We start from the raw sequence: 25,396 nt of genomic DNA, 5'->3' as shown, positions 1-25,396 counted from the left end.
CAGAGAATATTACTAACATCACCTTTATACTCAAACCTCCTAGTTTTACAATTAGGATCTTCTCACAGATTGGCATTAGTCTTTTTCTTACTGAAGTACATACACTATAAGGCTCTGGCAAAGTTATCTTCAAAAATATCACCACCATAGTATATGGAAGTTACCAAAGCAACATAACCAGAAACGAAGAACACTATTAGAATTTCAAAGGATAATGCATTTTATTTTCTTATTAGAGTATTACAGGTATACATAGTAGTTGGGTTCATTCTGACAAAATCATACATAAATGGAATTTGATTTCACTTCACATTTGCCTGTTTTCCCTCCCCTCCTACTTCCCTATAAAATACATTTTAATCTCAAAGCAAACTGATCAGCATGGTTGTGTGGTTTTAACTGAATGTGTGATTTTTCCAAACAACCAATTCTCCATTCTCTGCCACCACCTGGGTAGATTCAACAATTCATGTCTGACACTATTTACCTGGATTCACCATCAGATACCACAAGCTTAAAGGCTCAGTCTTAAAAGACTGTATCCCCACTTAGGACACCAGCCCAGCCAATAGTAGGATCCCCTTGCAACACACACTTCTGCTTTGTCTACTACAAACCAACAGTTTCCATGGCTCCCCACTCCCCAGATTGATAATCCCTAGAATAACATGTAGAATTTAGGAAAATGTTCTACTTACTATTACAGTTTGCTATGAAGGATACAAATCAAAAACCATATGAATAGTACAGAAGACTAGGTCTGGATGGGTCCCACACATAGGAGCCTGTGGAGTCATGGTATAACACCCTCTTGACATGTGTATACATTCACCTAGCACAAAAGAACTCCAAACTTGGTATTTAGGGATTTCCATGAGGTTTCCCTTCTGCAGACTAGCCTCTATCCTCAAGCTATCTAACTCCACCCCCACCCCCAAGAGTCATTAGAATAAACTTTGGTGCAACTAAAAGAAACACTGCTCAATACTATCACTCTGACAATTCCAAGAGTTTTAGTTACTCTGTGCTAATAGCCAAGCACAAAGACCAAATATATACATACATACATACATACTAAATCTACTTTGTTTAGATCCCTAAATGCAAGTGAAATTGATTACCAAAAGACTGTCCAAAACTAGCATACTTATTTTCAAGTTGAGGTCATGATGATTAGTAGAAATGAAGGAACCTGTAACACTGGTGTGAATGATGGAACTGAAACTCAACCACTGAACTTTCAAACCCAGCCCAGAGCTCTTTCTACTACACTATGACTAGAATCTCACTAATTACAAGTAACTTTGTGTCATTTAATCACAGACACCTTCTCTATTATCCATGGCAGTGAATTCTAGGCAGCATAGATGAATACAGATTACAGATTTCCTTTAAAAAATTACCCAGTCAGTAAGGAACTTTGGATTGTACAGAGGGGAGGAAAGGAGGGGTGGGGCTGTGGGGATGGGAAGGAAGGTAGAGAGAAAGACATTATATATATATATATATATATATATATATATATATATATATATATATATGATTACACTACTCGTGTGACTCTACACCATGTACAGCCAGAGGAATGAGAACTTGTGCTCCATTTGTGTATGATGTGACAAAATGCATTCTACTGTGATGTATAACTTAATGGAACAAATTTCAAAAACTAGAAAGGAAACCAGTAGAATAGAAGGAGGTCGGGGGATGGAAGAAAGGGGAAGGTGAGGTAGTGGGGAATGAAATTGATCAAATTATATGTTTTATTATGTGCACATATGAATATATTATAGCAAATCCCAGTGTTATGTATAATTATAACATACCCGTAAAAAGGAAAAAAATAAAATAAAAAGTACCCAATGATCTGTGTTATTCTCAAATAATGACTGCAAATCTATGCAGGCCACACAAGATTCTCAAACTTCAGTAATAACTGTAACGGTGACCTCAAGCTTCTCTACATAACTTACAAGCTAGAACTCTTGTGGTATATCCATAAAGCATCAGTTGCCAGGAGGCTCGTAATGTTATTCTTTTGAGAAGTGGAACTTAGATAGTATACCCAAAACATATGGACAAAATAACGCAGATGTATTATACACTTAAACTACTCTTCCATGGAAACACCTTAATGTCAACTATCACTGGGAAAGACCTATACATATTTATGCATAGCCATTATACTAATATTTTCTAGATTTCTAGATATCTAAAATTCTTTACTTGCTATAGCAAAAAGTAATTGCGAATATAAGAAGCCACATGTAATAGTTTATTTTGTAATAACTTTTGTAAATTTGCTAAAGGATATATAAATCCATGAAAGAAAGGAAGTGTTTTGTCATATGAGTTAGAATGCTTAGCGCACTCTTGGCTTAGGCTATTTAACAGTATGTCCATCTTTCAAGAATTAAAAAAAAGTGGCTGGGGTTGTGGCTCAGTGGTAGAGTGCTCGCCTCGCACGTGCAAGGCCCTGGGTTCGATCCTCAGCACCACATAAAAATAAATAAATAAAATAAATAAAAGAATTTTAAAAACAACAACAATAAATAGTAATATATAAAATGATATGACTTAAAAATATTTAAGTAACAGGTTATTATCATTTAAAGATTAAAATGCAAATGAAATCATTCTTTTAGAAACTTATCAAAATATCCTACATCATGTACAATCACAAAAAATGGGAAGTTATACTCCATGTGTATATGATATGTCAAAATAAAATCTACTGTCATGTGTAACTAAAAAAATACAAATATAAAACAATAGCAAGTAAAAAAAAAGTCTAAAGCAAAAATAAAAACACAGACAACTGGTTTTCTTAAGTCTAGGAATCTTTCAGCATGCCCATCTGGTAGTCTGTTCTAAAATTTTAGTGCATTCTTCACATAGACTCCAACCCCAAGGGTTTTGCAAGCAATAAGACACTCTGTTCTGAAATAGGCCCTGCACAATAATAGGGCATATGAAGTGGGAAACGTGTAAAAGAGAAGATTTTGGTTGTTTTTAAGCAGAAAAATTAAATAGAACTCTTAAATGAGAGGCTTACTGATTGGTTTAGCAGTGACTCTGGCTTTGATCTCCTTCAGATCAAAATAAAATGTGTCACTTTTAAATCTAAGAAATAATTGAAAAATTTCTATAATGCTTATAGTATCTAACAACCCAGACTAATATTTGGTCACGGACACTATATTTTTCATATGACAACATTTTTTTGAATAGCCCAAGATATTTATATCAGGTACAACTTTACCAATTTCTTCATGACAGTCTTGAAATCTGTTAACATAGACAATGTAAATTCCACCATTAGTTAAGGGGAAAAAAGTGACAAAGGAACAAATGTGACTGTTAAGTGAACTGACCAAGGATACATAAGTTACCAATGACAGAGCTGGTAAATCTATTATGGTTCCTATAGCCACCATAGCAAGTTACCACAAACCTAGCAGCTTAAAATACCACAAATTTATTCCATTACAATTCTGGAGGTCAGAGTTCCTTTTGTGAGTTCTAAGGGAGATTCCATTCTTTTTTTCTTTTTTAGTTTCTAAAGACTACCTACATTCCTTGGCTCATGATCCCTTACACACATCACTCTACTCTTTAATGTCCATTACACAAATCTCCCTCTACATCTCTCTTATAAGAACATTTTTTATTACATTTTGGGCCCATCCAGATAAGGTATTGTTGTACCTTGTCATATAAGGAAGAGTTTTCATAGATTGGGACCTGGATACTTAATCTAGAAATAGGTCTGAATCCGCACACATTCATGATTCATCCACTAAGCCAAGGGTGATTTGCCCACAGTGTGATAGCAGTTATGACTATATGTTATTACTGGATTTTTATGTGACTGGAATTCTTAAAAAAGAAATAGTTCATTCTCTCTCTCTCTCTCTCTCTCTCTCTCTCTCTCTCTCACACACACACACACATACACACACACACATACACACACAGTTAAAGCAGAGTATTTATGTGACTTTAAAAAGTTGTATTTGGAAAAACACACTAATATTGAAAATATGGAAAAAGAGGTATTTGAATAAATTTGCAATAGATGAAAATGTTTTCACAGTAAAAAATAATAATTTTTAAATTCTAGCTTCAATATGGCCATCATAAACCAAGACAGAGTAAAAGCTAAGGATAAACCCATATACTAAAAAGTGAAGAGCAGGTCTGGTAATTATCTAGTGAATTCATGTATTGCAACTTACAAAAATCTATATAAACCAGATAATTACATTTCCCTAACCCACTGCACCCTTCAAATATCTTTAACTCTGTATATAAAATAATTCTAGACATTTTGACTGAATTATGAAGATTAGTTTTCATATCAGGAATTTATGTGAAACTGCATATTCTCCCCATAGTGTTGTGAGACATTGATAAAGTCCTTTCTCTCTGAACCTCAATTTTATGTATGATGAATTTAGTACAGAATGATATTAAAAGTTCCTTTCAGACTGAAGTTATTACTATGAATGACATAAATCATCAAGGAATAAATTTCCTTATTATAATGTAAGAAAACACAATCTAATTATACTTATTTAAACCAGCAAAATTCTAATACTCATTCTGCTACTACAAGTAGAATTCCAAGACCAGTCATTTAATATCTGCCATTCACTGAAGTTCAACTACCTTCATATAAACTAAATTTCCCATGACTTATGTTCTTCATAAAACTTTGAGAGGACTTAAGAAGACAATTATTACTTAGCATGCTAATTGCCTCACATATGTCAGATATGACACATGATTTTATTCACAAAGATATTAGGTATAAAAAAGTAAAACTTGCTTAAACTCTCCTTTGAGGCAGAAATACATTAGGATTAAACTTTCAGGGAAACTTGTGTTTTGTCCCTCCTGCCAAGATGTCTCTGGAAAATATTTATAAGGAGATTAAGTGATACTGACAATCTACAAAATACTGACTGCCTATTGTGATGTGTCTCACAAAAACAGGCAGACAGGCACAACTGTTGTGATACCAGATTAGATATTTCAGAGCTTTGATCATAGTCCCATACAGACAAGTACAAAATAAGTGGATCATTGGAAAAATTCTCATTTGTTTCCCACAGGAATCCCATAATGCCCCTTCATTACTAGTAATATTCTACAACCTCCGGTTTGCAAATTCCCTGTAGTATGTCAGAGAAATTTATGCTAATCTGAATGTTCATGTATTAGTTCCCTATTGTTTCTATAACAAATCACCACAAACTTAGTGTCTTGAAACAACAAAAATTTATCTTCTTAAGGTCAGAAGCCCATTATGGGTCTCACTGGGCTAAAATCAATGTATTGGAAGGAATGGATTTTTTTATAGAGGCTCTAGGGGAAGATATTTTCCTTGTTCTTTACAGTTTCTAAAGCTATCAATATATCTTGGCTCATGGTCCCCTTCCTCCATCTTCAGAGCAGAAATGTCTACAGAATCATTATCATAGAGTATCACTCTGACAATGACACTCCTCTCTCCATCTTGAACTTATAATGAATCTTGTGATGACATGGGGCAGTCCTGAGTAATCCAAAATAGTCTCTCATCTAAAACTCCATTTAATCATATGGGCAAAATTCCTTTTGCCATGCAAATTAATATAATCACAAACAGGCTCCAGGAATTAGGATATGGACATCTTTAGAAGGTCATGATTCTGCCTACCACAACTGGATCCAACACTAATAATGAATCTACTGAAATTTATTCAATAAATTCACCAATGAATGCAGCCAGAGTAGTCAGTGATCATGAAAACTATCCCTTCCCAATTTGTCATAATAGAGAGTTGGGGTTTGAAAATCATTTTTTTCATTTAACTATAAAAAAGAAGCACAGTTCTTCACTCTAATATGTTTATTCCAGGTGTCACTAACATCATAGTCTCTCTCAATCATAAGGAAAATCCAAGTACAGCATTTGTCTTCATATGATTTTATATTCTCAGAAACTTCCATGTGCATGCAACAATATGGGAAGAATTCCTTTTGAAAGACATAGACAATAATGAGTTTACAGGTAGAAAGAATGACATTATGTGAAGATGTCAGGAAAGTTTTCATCACTGAATAGAGTTTAACAATGGATAAGACCAAGGCCTATAGAATAGGGGGAGTGGGGATAATCCATTTAGAAGAGAATCTGTCAGCAAAACAATGGAGATGTGTATGTACCTGGCATATGAAAAAGAAGTAAACCCAACATCTGGACCAAAGAGTGCCTCTAGTGCTTTGAGAGACGGCACATAGGTAATCAATAGTACATGACTGAACACTGTTATTTAATTGAATATATTTATGCTAATGTATAACAGAAAATAGGCAATTAGTTCATAAAATCTATGATTTCACAGATATTAGGATTTAGGATTAATCAAGTACTTTAACTCATGTACACATCCCTGATCCCAGAATCATGTATTCATTACATACTTACTGAGAACTAGGTAATGTGTTGCAGTCTGAGGATAAAACAGAAGTTAACAAAACACAATCCATGACCTCTAAAAGTTTACAGTCTAGTGGGGAAGACATATAAGCAAAAATTATGCTCAATGACAAAAGGGAAAAAAGCAAAAGATGTTACTGAAGTATAAAAAGAATCTAGGTTAGGGAATTTTCTGGAGGTGATTAAAGTATTGTAGGAAGATTTATATGGTTATTCTAGGGAAAATGGATTTTAGAAAGGGAATTCAGAAAATGGTTCAATTAAGTACCAATTTAATTCAGCTGGGATTCAGCCTATACTTCTCAGAAGGATAAGCCTTGCCTTCCTACTTCTTAAATTTAACATTATCAATATAAACCCACTCATTATTTTTTTAAAAAAAATTAACTATGAGAGGAGCAACAGTTCTAATTTTTGCAAAACCAGTCCAACTGAATATTGATGCCTTCACTGTTTACAACATAACTGGTAGTTACCCATAATATTAAACACTTCGACCAATATAATTGTGTTTCCTTAGTTTAAACTGTATAAAATTTATAGAACTTTTTAAAATTTAAAAATAAAATTATTAGAATTAATACTTTAGGAGGCAGAACTTACCTCAGGCTTGGAAGGCTTGAAAGAAGGCCTGAGTGTTGAATGAAATATAATCTCAATTTGTACAGGGGTTTTATGAAGAAGCCAGTTTTTCTTAGCTTTGCATATCATTCATCAGGCCATTATCTGATCTATCATCTTCTTTAGAAAAGACTGAAGTTGAGTCAACTATAAATCAGCAATCTACAGGAAGAGACTGTAATAATACCCACTGACAGTTTTTCTAGTAAGGACTCTTGTTTAATATCTTTGTTCCTGCCAGGCATGGTGGTGAATGCTTTGAATACCAGCAGTTAAAGAGGCTAAGGTAGGAGGATCATAAGTGCAAAGCCAGCCTCAGCGACTCAGTGAGACCCAGTCTCAAAATAAAAATTAAATAAATAAAAAGGGCTAGGGATGTAGTTCAGTATTTAAGCACTCTTGGTTTAATCCCTGGTACAAAAAAAAAATGTTTCTAATTCTAGAGTTGAGCGAAAAAGGGAAAAAGACTGTTGACAAAAAAAAAAAAAATGACTGAACAAAGGATGAATAGTGGTCAGTTTATAATTTTATGTCATAAAATGGAGTTTAAGTAACTTGCAGTGAGATCATAATTCAGACTCCAAATAACACTTTTTGTAGAAAATTAAGTAGTAAATACAAGCCATCCTAATCTTGCAGCTTAACTGTAACCTTATATAATGTTTTTTAATATCTATCCTTGATTCATTATCAGTCTTGTCTCTAACTATGTGGTTTTGGTTAACCATGTAACTTGTGCCTCCATTTGCCTTCTTGATTTATACATGATAGAAACCATGGCCTTTGGGGTATAACTTAGTGGTATAGTTCTTGCCTAGCACATGCAAGGTTCTGGGTTTAATTCCCAGCATGAGGGTAGAAAAGCCATATTTAGGGTATATACATTAAGGATTCACAAAATTAATTTATAATTTTAGGATGGTCTAGAGATTCACACCTATTGCAAATATGCTTGAAATAGTTGATAAGTATTCAACAAGAGCAGATATTTTAATATTTCAGAGACAAAACACTAACGAATTGATTCAGGAGAAACCGAGGATAGCAAGGAAATCATCTATAAAAAGACTAATAATGCAAAAAATAATAGCATATGTATAATGGCATAAATTGTCGTGAACATACTTTATATACAGAGATACGAAAAATTGTGCTCAATATGTGTAATAATAATTGTAATGCATTCCACTGTTGTCGTGTATTAAAAAAAATAATAAAATCAATAAAAAAGACTAGTAATGAAAATAATATAGTTATTTTCAATAGTATAGGATTCTTTTTTCCAGAAAACAACAGACAACAATTTTTATATATGATAACTCTAATTTAGAAATATGAACGTCACAAGCAGCAGAGCAGCCTACTTTCTGAAATTGCAGTTTCTGTTTTTAGTATGTTTTTCCTTGCTTAAAATGTAATGTTTTTGGAGCACAAACTTGTTATTAAATGTCACACTGTAAACTGGAAATTACAATGTATTCTTACAAGGGTACAGAAAAGAACCAGAGTAAGAGAGAAAGAGGCAATAAGGAAGGATAATGAAGTACAAGAGACAGACACAAAGGAATGAACCTAAGAATCTATAATATTTCACCTTAGGAGAAGTTCATTTTCAATGGAAAAGGAATAACCAGACTCTTTTCTGTGCCAAAGAAAATATAAAGCTGAGGTTCCCTTGAAACTGCATCTAAAACTACTGAAAGCAAGCACAATTTTATAAAGAACAGTAGGAAGGATATTCCATTGTAAGGGGCAGAAATAACATGTTCTTTGGGACTACTAATGAAAAACAGTAAAGTTTTAATAAATTATTTTGGAATGCCAATGGAAAATTCCTTTCTTTCAAAGGAACTCAAAGTACTGGCTATTGATCAAATTTTTAAAAACCTAACACTCCTAGGAAGGAGGGATAAGGTTATTTCTTCTATTACATAGAAGCAGGTAGCAAAAAGGCTCAATCACTTCCTTAAGGTCCTTTACGCCCCAATCCAGAGCTCCCTGGTTTATTAGTACACTGATGATGGGAAGGATTCCTAACAAATTATCATTAAACAACATTAAGTAGTCATAGACTTCAGTTTAGAGTTCTTAAACAGCTGCACTTTCTCCACAACACCAAGCAGTTAATTGAAATTTGTATGACTTGTCTTTCCTGGACACTGAATCTGTTAAAGGCAGTGTGAGCCATGTCATCAAGTGATTTTCTTCATTAAAACTCCATCAACTATAATAAATAAACTATGCCCAATACTCAGCTTTAGAAAATTATTGATTTTAAAATATTTAAAACACTGAGTTAAAATGTTTTTAAGTTCAATAAATTAAAAATCTCATGAAATAAGCAGAAGCATATGGGAATATTCTCTTATGGGAGTATCTTATGGAATACTGACTCACAGGAATGAGGAGTACCTAGAATGCTTCCTGAATAGAAAAAAAAAAAGACAGAAGAGCTAAAAATCATCAGACTTACTTTAAGTTCTCCAAAATAGATATTGTAAGCTCTTTCAGGACAAAGGATTTGTCCCCTACAGAATTTAGTATTTTATCAATGGGTACATAAGAAATATATGTTAGATCAACACCTGGTAACTTTGTAAATATTGCATAGTGCTTTACTTCCTCTGCTTTCACAGTTTCAATCTGATATCCCTCTTCACCACATAAAAAGAGATAAAAATATTCTTCATTGTTTACCCAGATTTCCACAGTCTTAGTCCAGAGTCTCGGACAATAAGGAATAGAAAGTAGTATTGCCAAGGGTGAGTGGGTATTTCCTTTTTGGAGAATTTACTAAGAGAAAACTGATTATAGTCAATTAACAGTTAATAGGTAGTTATTAATGTTGATGGAGAAGATGGCCTCTCATGGTCCCTTCTAACTATATGCTTTTATATGTTTGATGCTGATTAAAAACTACAAAAGAGACTGAAAGCTAATTTCTATACAAAGGGGACAGGACTTTCAGTGTTATGTTTAAGGTTTCTTAGTAACAAGTGATATAATATCAAAAATAATTTTAATACATGACCAATATCACTGTTTTAGTCCACCTAAAGTACGATCATAAAAATTTGGAAGCAGTAATGCCATGTTAAAAAGAATAACCTTGGTGATGGGAGAAAATTTATCCAGTAGAACAACCAAGTGCAACTGGATATTGATGCTTATTAACCATTTTTGTCAGAATTCAAATGTCTGTTGTAGTCAAAAATATGTTGGGGGGTAGGGTAAGGGTAAAGGAGGAAGGAGGAACTAAAATTACCTTTACTTACCTAGTTATTTCGTGGAAATCTAAAAAAATATAAATTATCTCAGCATTTTGCTTTTTTGCAATTTAGGTCAAAGGCAAACATACCTAACAGTCCCCACACTGGAAATTCTGGTTCACGAGGTGATCCTTATCAAATTTAATTGTACCAGTGGTATGAATTAAATGAGAAGTAAATAAAGCAGACTGATATGCTGAACCCTGAACTAAACTTCAAACAAAAAGTTAGGAAATCTTACAACACTTGAAAAAGAGAAGGAAAGAGCCAAGAAGAGCAGGAAGTATCAAATATAAGATAGTTGGAGTGTTATTAATAATGAAGTTAATGAATACACCTTAAATTTTTGTAAGGAATAACTTTTTTTTTTAGCTGTAGATGAACACAATACCTTTACTTATTTATTTTTAAGTGGTGCTGAGGATCAAACCCAGGGCCCTGCACATGCTAGGCGAGTGCTCTTCCATTGAGCCACAAGCTGAGCCACAACTGCAGCCCAAAGGAATAACTTTTTACACAAAAGATCAAGGCCATGCTGATCCCATGATGAAAGGATTATAGATAAGCCTAAAAGGCATTTTTCAGATAATGAAAAAAAGTGTTTAATAAGTGTTTTTCTTTCCCAGAATCCCAAGGTAACTGGTGAAAATACCTAGGCAGTGCTACAAATCTTTTTTACTACATTTGTGTCTAATCAGAAATGTATAATAATTATGCCTCAGTGTATGTTCAAATAGCGAAAAGTGTACAAATCGAGCTTCAGAACTACTACCCATACCTCTCTCTAGTGAAAAGCAGAAAACTGGGTAAAGGTTCAATTAGGTAATAAATTTTTATTGTTTCCAGAATTGTTGCTTAAGGAGATAATTGCCAAAGTCTATGGAAAGGGTAGGCAAAACATATGTGGATATCTGCTGGAAGTCAGGAGAATGCTTACTTCCATGAGACAGTTTACTAACATGCAGGTGGTGGTGTCCTAAAGTATCTCTTGTCTTTGAATCCTTCCATAGCTGACTCTTTATTTTCAGACCATATCATTTAAACCCCAAACTAACATTTCCATACTTTCTCTCTAAAACTGGCTCAGGGTTAAAGCTGAGGAATCTCTATTCTCTTATTGCCTTTGAAAACCTAGGTCCAGAAGCTAGTCCAGTGACTAGCAGTAAGTATTTTCTGAAGGAATGAGTGAATTTGCATGAGCAATTAAGAGAATCCACAGCACAAATCATAGATCCAGTATCAGGAGGAAACTGATCTCTGTAAACTGTTCAAGTTTTTCCCTCTGTACAAGATTCTTCAATTGAACATTTCTGTCAATTATTTATATGGGATTAGATATGGGTGCATATACCATCTTTGCTTCTTTCTTGAATTACAATCAACAAATACCAAATCAGCCCCAAAATCTTAAGGATGATTATCTGACTAAAACACCCTGGTCTTCTGAAAGCTAGATTACAGAGGGAAGGAGAACTAAGTGTAAAAAGACGGAACAAGATTACATTAGCTATACTTTCTTGGGACTAAAATAAATCCATTTCATAGCACAAAGTTGAAGTGTGGAAAAAGTTTTCTGTTGTTGTTGTGTTTTTTTTTCTAAAAAATCAAATTGGCCTTTACTGAAGTGTGTCAAGAAGGGGTAATGGAAACTGTACAGCTGCTCATACTGCATATAAAAGAACTATGAATTTCCTGTTTACTTTCTTACAAGAGTTACTTTAAATTTGCCACTAAAAATAACGACATTTTGCTACATGGTCAACACAGATTTATGCAGTAACTAAAATAAGTAAATGTTTTTATACTTTAAAGACAAAATCTTCTGACAATACTTGAGTATGTCTTGATAATTATTATTCATTGGACTCAAATAGAATAATACAGAGCTATTTATTTCATTATTTTATATCATAAATATTGTTCTTCAGTAACAGTTTGCAAAATAATTTCCAAAATTTTGAACATTTCAGCCACTAGTTTTTGAGTTAGTTTTAAGTAGACTGACTATATGGTAAAATGAGGACTGAATCTCAGGCCTTGCATATGCAAGGCATATGCTCTGCCACTGAGCTACAACCTAAGACCAGTTTTGTTCTTTATTAACAGCTCTCAAATAACACTATTTTAATTCTTTTTGGGGGGGAGGGTACCAGGGATTGAACTCAGGGGCACTCAACCACTGAGCCACATCCCCAGCCCTATTTTATTTAGAGACAGGGTCTCAATGAGTTGCTTAGTGCCTCACCATTGCTGAGCCTGGCTTTGAACTCACGATCCTCCTGCCTCAATCCCCCAAGCTGCTGGGATTACAGACGTGCACCACTGCATCTGCCTCCATTTCAATTCTTTTCAATTATCTTCCTCCTCCTTTCTTCTCATCAAACTCTTCAAAAATCAGTCTATATACTCATCTCTTCCTCACTATGCACTGTATTTCTTGACCCTTCCAATTGGGCTATTGTCTTCACCATACCACTGGAACTGCTATTACTAAGGTCATTTATAATTTCCTTATTTTGAATTTGATGACCTTTCATGAATTTTCATGATGCCTATATGGCACTAACAAACAATGCTCATCCTCTCTGAAAATTTCTCTAACGTGGTTCCCATTAAATGACATTACTTTGATCTTTTTAAATGAATCTTCCTGTTTCCTTCTGCTCCTATTTATTCTATATCCTTCTAAATGTGAACATTCACCAAAGTCCTGACCTTGTCCTCAGTGCTCTTCTCTTCCCATTCTATGTTTAAGCCCTCCGAGTGAACTTATTATTTGGCATAGTTTCAAGTACTCCATGAGAATGATTCCCATGTTTTATTACTTTCTAGCCATCATTTTCTCAAACTCTTAGTCACACTTTTGCACTAGAATTCAAACATAATATCTACTCATGCACCAAAAATATTTATTTATTTAAAAAGCCACTACATTATAACTTTATTCTGGATAGTAAGAATTAGAGAAGGTAAATAAACTATTACCCATTGCTTTGTGTAAATTTTGAAATAGTTCTATTCTAAAATGGAGCTCTAAAAGTATCTTTGACTTTTGACAGGTCCATCAATAAGTGAGGGGGACAATTTAGAAATAAAACTGTAAATACTTTGACTTGGCCTCAAAAATCCATCCTGTTAGATACAGAAATCTTACTTATATGACATTAAACAGTTACTATAGTAGGGGCAATCTCTATAGCTTGAGAAATGTTTAAGAAAAAAGTTCAATGATATTATCTAGAACATGCCATGTGTCCTTTCATCATAAGCTTTTTACAAAGAATGATGACTCACCATTAATCACAAGAAACAAAATTGCAATATGCTTTTGCTAAATCATAGACAAAAATTAATAATTAACATCCAACTTCAAATATTTCCATGAAATCTTATAACATCAAATTGTGGTCCTTTTTGAAAGTATGCATATAGAATTCAGCAGTTACCTCAACTCCTGCAAGAGAATCTAAATACTTTTCCTCATAATTTTTTTCTGAGAAGTCTGTTTTCATAATCCAAGGAGTCAGATTTTGCTTTTTTCCTTCTATAATCTTTTCTCTTAGAGCTATTTCACAATGTGGCATCTCATTTTTTGTGCCAATAGCCCCTTTTTGGATGCACTTTCTCTATTCTAAGCAATAGACTTACACAATTTCTCCATTTTATCTTCATTAACCTTAAAGTGTACTTCTAAGATTTCTCTATGGAACCATATTATGCAAGGAAATTCTCTGTAAATAAGGAATTTTCAATGAATAATTAGATACTGATTTATGACATTTAGACATGAATTATTTATACAACATTGTGTTAGATGCTTTGGGTTTTCATAAAACCTAGGAGTGACTGACTTTTGAAAGTTCATACCTGCCATGTGACTGGTACAACTTCTCTCAAGCAGGCCCTGATAATTGGACAATGTTAAGGATCCCCTGGGATGCAGAGCTTAGTTCTCAAGTTCAACTTTTTGGTAGAGACAAATTAAATCCCAAATGAGATATATACTTCTCTCTTAAGGTCCCCATATGGAGCTTAATCACAGCCACACAATTTCAAAATGGATACAACAATACACTAAATGAAACTCATTCTTTAATTTCAGCTTAAAAATTAAATCATATGTCATAATCAGACTGGACAATAAGTAAATGCTTTGTCACATTTCTTCATGATATTTTTATATTTGCATTTCAACATCCTTTAAAAAAACATAACATGAATTCAAAGTCTGGTATATGTTTGGTCTTACTCTCAGTGTTGGCACACTTCATACTTATTCCTTTTAAAATTTATCAGGTTCCATAATTTTCAGTAATGAATTTTATGACAATACTTGTAGAAGTTTCCTTCTATTACACCATTCATATTGTCTGATATGGTTTGGATATTAGATATCCCACAAAAGCTCATGTGTGAGACAAAGCAAGAAAGTTCAGAAGTGAAATGATTGAGTTATAAGAACATTAACTTAATCAGTGTATCAATCCCTGATATGGATTATCTGGGTGATACCTGTATATAGGTAGGATATGGTTAGAGGATGTGGGTCATTGGAGGCATGCCTTTGGCATACATATTTTGTCCTGGTTGAGGAGAGCTAGTTCTCTCTGTTTTCTGGTACCATGTCCCCAGCTGCTTTCCTCTGCCATACACTTCTGCCATGATGTCCTGCCTTACCTCAGTCCTCAGAGAATGGAGTAGGCTATCTATGTATGGACTAAGACATCTGAAATACTGAGCCCCCAAATAAACTTCTCCTCCTATAATTGTTCTTGTCAGCAAAAAAAAAAAAGTGACTAAAACAATTCATTTATATTTGGCTTATGAGAATGATGAAATGCAAGTAAAGCTTTTAGTGAGCTACTCAAAGCACAAGGGCAAGAGCCAATAATACATACCTCCTCCTTAAAGGTATATGCTTTGCTTAAAATTCCTTCTAAAAACAACCTGTCCTACCTTCTTTTTGTTAGATTATCTCACAGGATCAATTATATTGGGATAAAGATGCATGTTCTGCATTCTAACTATACTGAACTATCATAACTTTGATTTTCTTTTATGGGGAGGGGGTACCAGGGATTGAACTCAGGGGCACTCAACCACTGAGCCATATCCCCAGCCCCATTTTGTATTTTAGTTAGACATAGGATCTCACTGAGTTGCTTAAATCTCATTTTTGCTGAGGCTGGCTTTAAACTCACGATCCTACTGCTTCAGCCTCCCAAGCAGCTGGGATTACAGGCATGGACCACCATGATCAGCATAACTTTGATTTTCTGCACTGAAGAATTCTAAGTCTGTACTTGATATAACAGACTACTAGAATTATCCTTGGTATGGGTGAAAATCAGCTAATAAAGAAATATTTTACATGATTTTCCAAGTTTGTCAGAAAAGCAGTATTGCAATTACTTAAAAATTAGTTTTAGAACCACATTCAAAGTAGATAATCAGTAAATATCAAATCAATAGGTAAGCTAGCATAGAGGTTAAGATCATGAGCTGCAGAATCAAGACAAATGTGGAATAAAGTGTTTCACTAACTTTGTGACCTTTTTATTCCTCTTAGCTTGCTTAGTATTAATAAAAAGGGATAGTAAGAGTACTGACTTTATTAAATTGTCATTACAATTAAATGGCAAAATATGTGGATAGCTCTTGTAAGTACCCCACTATGATAGCTCTTAAAAATTATTATCAACTATAGCTGACAAATTATTGGCATGAGAAATTAAAGTGAGATGATTTACCATATTTTTAATAATTAAGTAATTATTTATCCTTGCATTTCTTTTAAATCATGTATCACACTGGAAAAAATGGTTTCCAGTACCATACAACTACTATTAAATATGTATTTATTATTATAAATTCTTTCCTTGAGATTACAGGGCCTCATGCATGCCAACCAAACACTTTACCACTGAGCTATATCGCTATCTCTTACTACTGTAATTTTAACATTGAGAAATATGCCACACATGTGATAAACAACTGTGTGAAAGGTGGTGATGAAATAGGCAAAAATTTATCATGTAGTAATTGTTACTTGGATGAATATTCTCTGGTTTTTAAAAGGTAAAGTTCTTGACTCATTGTTGGAAATCCCCCAAGCAGAAATGTTTGACTCAATCTCAACTCTTTAAAAGGGTGTTATTTCCAGGAAGGACTAAGTAAAAGAAACAGATATCAAAGACTAGAGTCTAAAACCAGAGTTTATAAGTTACAGCAGTAACATCTTCCAATTTAGAAGATTTATAGAATCATAAAAAGCTTTCTTTAAATCATGTTGATATATAGCCACAGAAAGACACTTTTTAGAGAAGCAAATGAAAGTCATAAAAGTTCCATATGCAGCAAAGGCAACCAAAAAAAAAGGACAGGGGCTGAGGTTGTGGCTCAGCAGTAGAGCATTCACCTAGCATGTGTGGGGCCCTGGGTTTGATCCTCATTACCAATAAAAATAAATAAACAAAATAAAGGTATGTGTCCAACTACAACTAAAAAATAAATATTTTAAAAATGACAGGTCTGGGACTGTGGCTCAGTGGTAGAGCGCTCACCTAGCATGTACAAGGCCCTGAGTTCGATTCTCAGAACCACATAAAAATAAATAAATAAAATAAAGGTATTGTGTCCAATTACAAGTAAAAAAATAAATATTTTAAAAAGGACAGGGCTGGGATTGTGGCCTAATGGTAGAGTGCTCACCTAGCACGTGCAAGGCCCTGAGTTCGATCCTCAGCACCACATAAAAATAAATAAATAAAATAAATTTTTTTTTAAAAAAAGGACAAATATTACTTAAATTTATGACCTTTGTAAAGTCATTTTATATGTTAAAAAACTAGGTTATAAATGCATATGGTGTTATTGACTTCCTTATTCCCCCCACCTCACTCTCAAATACACATTATAGTTTGAGAACACATTTGCATATTTAAGTATCATTCCAAGGTAAATGGCAGTTGTATTTCCAATTACCTGAAGACATTTAATGTCTTGGTCTGACTAGAGTACATAATTAAGTTCCAGATTTAAAAGAACTCTTGGTGGATAGCAAAGTAGAATTAAAAGCAAATAGATGGTCAGATAGTTACTATCAGATTCTCTCTTAAATCTATTTATCAGTAAGAAATGGAATACATAATTCACCTATCATAATTCAGTTAAAGCAGAAAATATTCCTACAAAGATACATAGCTGATTGTGTAATACATTTTTTTTTTAGAAAAGATGTTAGAGATTAGCCACAAAGGATTAGAATTTTCAATCTCATTGTGTCAGAGCTTTGTTTTTCCCCAGGCCAATCTAGGGGGAGGGTTCACCCTAAGGTTTATTGATCACAACCCTTTGTCAACAAAGTAACTAATATTTTGCTAGAGATTAATCCACTTTACCCTTTTCTCCTACAGATTAGGAATATTTTACTATACTTCTACAATACATTTTTCCCTAGAGCCATTTGACTTTTAAACATTTTTTTCAATGCCCAATAATCACTATCATTGATACCAGTGTTTCCCAAGCGTCTTTAAATTGGGTTACATTATTCAAGTGGTTCTGCCATTGTTAATATGAAATATAGGAATTCAACCATCAACAATGGGCACCAAACTGAAGGTACTGATCTTCAGTCTGATTTGTCACATGCAAGCTATCATTCTCCACGATCTGAGGCATGCAAAAACTATGTCTATTCATTTGGTAAAACATTTCTTATTTTGGTCTTCTGAGTAATTTATGAATACCTTTACATAGCATTCAAACAAAGCTTTGCAGCTGTGACAAAAAACAAAGCACACGCAAATAAATCACTGTTCAAGTTATAAATCAGAGACAGAACAACAAAACATTATGTCCCCTAAGACACAATTTCTTGATAATCACATAATGAAAAACTATGACTTCCTGTTCTATATTCATATTACTCAAATGAAGAAAATGATGACTAGTGACTCACGATTCTATGATTAAGTGTGTTCATTTTTATTCACTTTTTTATAATTTGTGCATCATAGAAGAAAATTATTTGTGTTTAATGTGACATAAGGATTATCAAGCTACAGCTAGATTTTGTTTCATCAGTTACAAAATAGATCATTTTATAACCTACTCCATAAATATAATCCTCTGAAATGATCTATCTACCACAATCTTAAAATTGCCATACCAAGTCACACATAGAAAGCATAGACATAAGTTAGAGATCATTATGCATCTGGGTGAAAGAAGGATGGGAGAAAAAAACTCCAAGGCCAATAAAATTCTTCAATATATAATCACTCCAGTAATCCTAACCAAAGGTCAGTGTTGGTTTTTGCTAAAAGTTACCACAGTTTATTAAGTTACATAGGCATTGGGCTTTCTATTCCTTTCCCCTTAAAGTATAAATTTACAAGGCATTAAAATCTCAAAATTACAGGGGCTGTGGCTGTGGCTCAGTGGTAGAGCTCTTGCCTTGCACATGTGAGGCACTGGGGTTGATCCTTGGTACCACATAAAAATAAATGAATAACGATATTGAAAAATATATATTATTTTTAAAAAATCGCAAAATACAAATTGGGATATATACTACTACTGTGTACAGTCAAATACAAACATGAACAATTTGGAATAGGCAGAAATCACTTCACATGGACAGACAACTTGAGAACTACACTCCTGCTAAATGGTTCCCATCAAGAGAAACAGCATTAAGGCTTGAATTTTCACATCTAAAATTATAAAATACCAGTTTAGGTTTTCCAAAGAATTCATGTCTTTTCTATCTTCCTGGCTTTGAGTGAACAGCTGTTTACCCCCACCCTCACCCTCACTTACTTGCATTCACCTTTAGACACACTATCCCTCCTGTATACTAGCTCCCCATTTTACCATTTCCCTGTATGAATAGGCCTACACCACCCTTCTTCCTATAGGCTTACTCCTTCCCCTACCTCTTATCTCATGCTCACATTTATCTCCTCATGCCTACTACCTGCCACATATTTATGATGTGTAAGCACATGCTCTTTGGACAAACAGCTTGCATTGTAATCAATCTTTGTGACTTATAAGCTGTATGATGTTGAGAAAGTTGTTCAAACTCTCTGAAGCTGCATTTCCTTCTTTGAAAAATAGAGATAATCATAAGACTACTGTCAATAAAATACAATATATGCCCAACATACAAGTGTTCCAACTGGATATTGTTATTATGTATCAAGAATTAATTGCAAAGACCAATGTACTTACATTCATTTCTAAACTTCTGATAAGTGCTACTCCTCTCTACTGGGGCAGAATTAGGTATATGTTTGAAAAATTGTTCTATTTTTCACATTGGGCTATGAGGTACAGGAAATCTTGGGCTACAACTCAAATTAAGTTAATATCATCTTATTAATTACCACAGATCCAGATCTACCCCTGCTCAATTAAAGATATAATATTGGTTATTTTATGACATCCAGCAGGAAGAGTTAGAGAACAATCAGACATTAACAATCCATAGCTAAAAGACTATTAAATATTCTTCAGACAACTACACCCAGTCACTTATAGGAGTATCTCATTTTATGCAATTATTTGGTTCCACCAGGATATTTGCCTCAAATTTTCCAAGTCATTTGTTAAAAATAGCAATGTCTCAATCTTAAAGAAAACTTCAGTATTGCAAAATGAGGAATCTCTTTCTGAAGTAAATAATCAACATTCCATTTATGTTTTTGTACATTTTAGTATAATTTAATAGTTCTGTAAGATTATAACAAAGCAATGATTATTTTGGCAATATGCAATATAATTTTGATAACAAGTTCACATTAACTGTAATTAGAGCTAAATGAACAAATATTTAATTATCCATGAGAAAAATAAAGAACTAAACACAAACAACAAAAACTATCTTTTGCATACTCTTCTACAAAGGAGTCCAATAAAGGAAATTTAAGTGTCAGTCACTTCTAAGGCTCTCAGACATTTAAAACTTAAGAAAGAGAGAGGTGCAGTTGTTCTTATTTGAATAGAAATTCTGAAAACACTTTCTTCCTCAATCTACTTCTGAGGAAGGGGTAGAAGAGAGAAAAAGCAAAGAAGAAATAGCATTGTTGAAGCTGTATGACCCCAGACTAACTGCCTGATCTGCTCAATCTAATTAGGGATTTAACTAAAGGCATTACGCTGGTCTAATTATTCTATTAGATTGAGACTCTGAGCAATTCAAATTTTACTTTACAATATCAGTAAAGCAAGAGGCTTCTAAAATGGGTACAAAGGAAATACAAAATTTTCTTTTTATTCACCTGAACTTTGCTCAAAACATATGATTAAGTTTTCTGATATTTCAAAACTGTCTAAACACACCCACACATAGTAGCTGGAGATGACAAAGTTCAAGGTTCTTGGATTTTACATATCCTTCAATTCTATTCAGCCTCCTTTAGATATTAATATATACAGAACAAAAACCAAATAATCACAACTCAGAATCAAACAGTTGCTCTAAAGCTCAAGGAGAGGGAGAAGTTACCTACCTCCTACATCCAGAATCCCTATGTCTGCTACTCCCACTTTTGGCTTTTCTCTTCAGTTACAAAAAAGAGAGACATTCATTTAATGTGCATAAATATTCAGCTTTCCTCTTATTTTAGACTGTTCTCCCCAGAGCTGTTGAAAGTTGTTATTCTAAGTAATTAGCAAATGGATTTTGGGGAAATATCCTATCATCTGAAAGGCAGCAACTTAGCTTGCCACTTCAGAAGAAGCCACTTGTTAGTTCCATTTCCAGTTCTGAATATATTTAAAGCAGTTAGGAAATATTAGAAGTATAACCTTTTGAAAGAAAAAAAGTCAAAACAAGAAACAATATTGGACAGCATGTTCCATGTCACATTGATGTGGGAAGGAAGAGAAGTATGGGAGAATAGGGAGATGGGCCCCTGGATAACTTCCTGGGCAGTAGAGCACAAAGAGCACCTGCAGATGTTTGCTAAGAAACTTACCAAAAGGCTTTCTAAAGAAGAAAAAATACCTGACTGAAGTTTTGATTAGACTAGAGGATGCAAGAATGCCTCCTGGACACTGAATATCTCACCCACGATTGGGTAGGGGGCAGACTTTCTTAAACCTATATATCTATATAAACCCATAGACAACAGCTACTCTTAGGTTCCATTCTTGGGACCCCCTCCCTTTTTGTGAACTCTGCTATCACTCTAATCAATCCTGTTACTTTGCTCTCCCCCTTGTGTTCCATGGATTTTATTGTTCAAATTCATAAGACAAGGGACCCAACTCCATGCTTCGTGCTACATTAAGTTAAAAAATAAACAACTTTGTATTATTGTCCCCAACTGCCTCCCCCATTTTGTCTAATTCTAACAGGTCTTAAAATGAAGTTAAATATCTTCTACATACTCTCAAAATAACTCTATTACAGGGGTCTCACTCTCAAAATAATCCCAATGTCTCCACAGGCCTCCATTCAATCCCCATCATTAACGCATATGTACCCTCATCCTTTACAGAGCTGCAGTCCTACCCTTGTCTTAGTACCGTATTTGTTAAATATCTCACGCCTGAAACTCATGAGTGTGATTTTACTTGACTTCTTTGCCTAATCCTAAAGACCCTATACCACCATCTCCCATTTCCCAAAACTCGGTCGGTATCTTTTTTTTTTTTTTTTTTCCAGAGGAGAAATGTAGCCCCAACGCAAACAAAGCTGAACTCCACGGAAAAATGAAGTCGATGCAACAAAGGAAGAAATGGAAGAGGGGGGGGGGGGTGAGATGGGGGATGCGTGTGTCTTCCAAAGGAGAAGCTGCCTGAAGAACTTCTGCAATTTAACGGTTCTGGGGCAGAAGAGGTCTAGTGTGTAAGAAAACAAGAAAGGTGGGTTCCCCACTCTCCTTACCGCCGTAGAGCCAGAAGAAGATGCAATGTATACACGAATCACCATCCTGGGAACAGCGGCTGGCGGTTGTTTGGGTCCTGGAATGAGCCGCGGAGCAGCTGCAGCAAAGGCTGAAATCCAGCTAGGGGCCAAACAGAGGTTGAAAGAGGAGGGTGGGGGAAGGTGGAAGGGGAATTCGACAGAGCCCCGCCTCCACCCTTAGCTGCTTTCAATGGGCTCAGAGCACTGCAGTCCCAGCCCCAAACCCCGGAAGGCACGCCGTTCGCCTCATTTCTAATTTTTTTTTTAATAGGGAATCTCGAATAGCACCGCGAGATCTGTCGAAACCATTGTTGCTGGGGTTTTTTTGTTTGTTTGTTTGTTTGTGTGTTTTTTGGATTTTTGGTTTTTTATTATTCCCTCTCCGCGAAGAGGGGAGAAGAAAGAGAGAGAGAAAAAAAAAGGAACAGAAAAAGGGATCACTTGAATTGAATTCCATGAAAATGAAGGACCTTTTCCTGTGAAGACTAAAAGTTTTACGCGTAACTTCCTGCTCAGAAATGTACGCAAATCAGAAGGTAGATCTTCCTTAAGAAAGTAAGCTGTGTTGAATCCAAACACTAGTAAGAAAATCCATGCTCTCAAAGGTTTGCTCATTTTAAAACTTCTATCATGTAATGATTTGTTTTTGTTGTTAGCTGGTTGCAGGTATTGGGTACTAAAGTACTTGGACGATGTCCACAGAGGGTTAAAGAGAAGTTTCAGTTTTCTTAAGCCCCGGAAAAGCAGGATTGGTTTCCTTTTTCAGTTTTGTGTTTTGTAAAAAATAGGGGATCTTGTGGGAATTTGCAGAAGGCTTGATTGGCAAACCCCCAAAAAAGGAGTAAATTGCGAAATGAAAAAAAAAAAAGAAAGAAAGAAAATAATGTATAAGAAAGTGTTTTGTTTTACTTTTCAATTGACTAATGAAAAAGAATTTGAAGCATATATTGCTGGAGATGCTGAAATGGTGAAGAGAGATGGTTATTTGTATCTCTATGGAAATGAGCAAACAATTGTTAACATCCAAGGAGGATGGTAAAAAATGTAGTTTTGAATTCCCAGATTATGTCTAATGAAGAAAGAAATGTGCAAGATGAATTACAGTGGAGAGAGGAAATCAGTCACCTCTCCTAATTTTTTTTTTTAACTTTTTCTTCGCAATTTTTTCTTCCTGTCCATTCTAGTGGTATACCACCTTTTCCCAGGCTCAAAAATTGCAGTAGTTCTGGGGACAGAACTCAGTTGGTACAGTGTATGCCTCGCATGCACAAGGCCCTTGGTTCAATCCCCATCTCCAGAAAAAAAAAAAAAAAGAGAGAGAAAAAAGAAAAGAAAAAAATTGTAGTCGCTTCTTAGCTTCTTAACTGTTCCCTTCCACCGGTTCTTCCTTCTCCATACTACTTAAAATATTAATTCCACATTAATGTTTACATATGGTCCATATCAAAACCTTGAGAGATAGGTACTATTTTATTAATTTTAGAGTTAAGAAACTGAAACTCAGGAAAACAAGTTACTTTTCCAGAGTCATATATCTGGCAACTCCAACTCATTGTCACACACTACCTGGAACAGGAAAAGTATTCAAAGCATTTTAGCAGATTTTCTTCCTAAAATACAACTTTTATATATCTCAGAAAACAATGTACATTGGACTACTTAATATCGCTCTCCAGTGAATAACAAAACCTAAATTGTATTTCTAGAGAGCTCCTATCATAATCTGACACTACACTATTCACAAAACCTTACCCATTGCTCACACAAATCTTTCTTATATAATCATTGTTGACATAATCATCTTTCTCATTTTCACTTTCATGCACTTGCTGTCTATCCTTTTCTTTATCTCCTTCATCTTCTCATACCCTCATAACCTTTTCTGACCTCTCCACCTATTCACCTCAACCTTTTTTAGACATAATTCAAAATCTTTATAATCAGACAAGTCAGGGTACTATAATCACCCTCCTCATTGCTTCCTAGCCCACAAGACAGGAAAATCTTCCTTCTGGTTTTAAATTGGCAAAATAGACATAATTTGTCTGATGCTACCACATTACAACCTGACTCCCTTCAATGGACCACATGTGCTCTCTTTGGACCTGTAGTCTCTTTTAAAGATGAAAAAATAGAGAAAGAAAGAAAACTCCTTCTATTAATTCTACAAACTACAACATGAAATTATCCTCAGAGAATTGAATGGCAGAATTAGCAGGGAGTCTGGTGGGCCATGCCTGGGTCATTGAGGAATGGGAAGATGATTTCTGAATTTTTCTTTTTTTTCCTTTTATTTATTTATTTTTCCATGGGGGATTGAACCCAGGGACACTCAACCACCGAGCCACATCCCAAGCGATTTTTATTTTTTTTATTTTGTGACAGGGTCTTGCTAAGTTGCTTAGCGCCTCACTAAGTTGCTCAGGGTGACTTTGAACTTGTGATCCTCCTGACTCAGCCTCCCAAATTGCTAGGATTACAGGCATGCACCACCATGCCTGGCATGAGTTTATTTCTTTTAAATAAAGATGTATTAATCTAAGTGAATAGTCCCCAATAAATTGATTTATAAATAAAGTTTGATGGTCCTTGTTAATAGGACTTGGAATGCAGTTTGTTCAAAGGAACTTTACCAATATGTCTATCCTAGATGTTGACATTATGCAACAGTGGTCCACTTCACATTCTCAATATACCCATCATTACTTACTCTTTTAAAAAATATTTATTTTCTAGTTGTATGTGGACAGAATATATTTTTATTTATTTATTTATTCATTTATTTGTATGTCATGCTGAGGATCGAACGCAGGACATTGCACATACTAGGCAAGCGATATATTGCTGAGCCACAACCCCAGTCCCTTCATTGCTTATTTTATTTTTTATTTATATGTGAAAACAGTATGCATTAAATTTTTTTTCTTATTTATTGATGTTTAAGTTCATACATTCAGATTTCACAGCATCTGTGTTATGGGCATCATTAACTTCTGAACCCAGAATTAAGTTGTTTTGGGGTCTTAACTGGATAAGGTTAGCAAGATCCCTATTTTTTTTCCAGAATATACAAAGAACTCAAAAAATTAAATTTTT

The 25,396-nt window shown here is 34.4% G+C and overlaps 2 protein-coding genes across 6 annotated transcripts in view; one reads left to right on the top strand and one right to left on the bottom strand.

Moving 5' to 3' along the window:
- Positions 1 to 22,505, bottom strand: part of Sh3bgrl (SH3 domain binding glutamate rich protein like) — a 71,906-nt gene extending 49,401 nt beyond the window's left edge. Inside the window, exon 1 of the mRNA XM_077106333.1 lies at positions 22,280 to 22,505. Within this exon, the coding sequence (XP_076962448.1) occupies positions 22,280 to 22,324 (45 nt within the window). The 5' untranslated portion in view covers positions 22,325 to 22,505. The remainder of the gene's footprint in view (positions 1 to 22,279) is intronic.
- Hmgn5 (high mobility group nucleosome binding domain 5) overlaps positions 22,481 to 25,396 on the top strand; it is a 56,400-nt gene continuing 53,484 nt past the window's right edge. For 3 of the 5 annotated variants that reach the window (XM_077106329.1, XM_077106331.1, XM_077106328.1), the window contains exon 1: positions 22,481 to 22,905. The gene's annotated coding sequence lies outside the window, so the exon portion shown is untranslated. The remainder of the gene's footprint in view (positions 22,906 to 25,396) is intronic. The other 2 variants (XM_077106332.1, XM_077106330.1) reach the window with 2 other exon arrangements.

The sequence above is a fragment of the Callospermophilus lateralis genome, chromosome X (genome assembly GCF_048772815.1).
Source record: "Callospermophilus lateralis isolate mCalLat2 chromosome X, mCalLat2.hap1, whole genome shotgun sequence".
In the NCBI taxonomy this organism is placed as follows: Eukaryota; Metazoa; Chordata; class Mammalia; order Rodentia; family Sciuridae; genus Callospermophilus; species Callospermophilus lateralis.
This window is presented reverse-complemented; position numbering and strand designations above follow the sequence as displayed.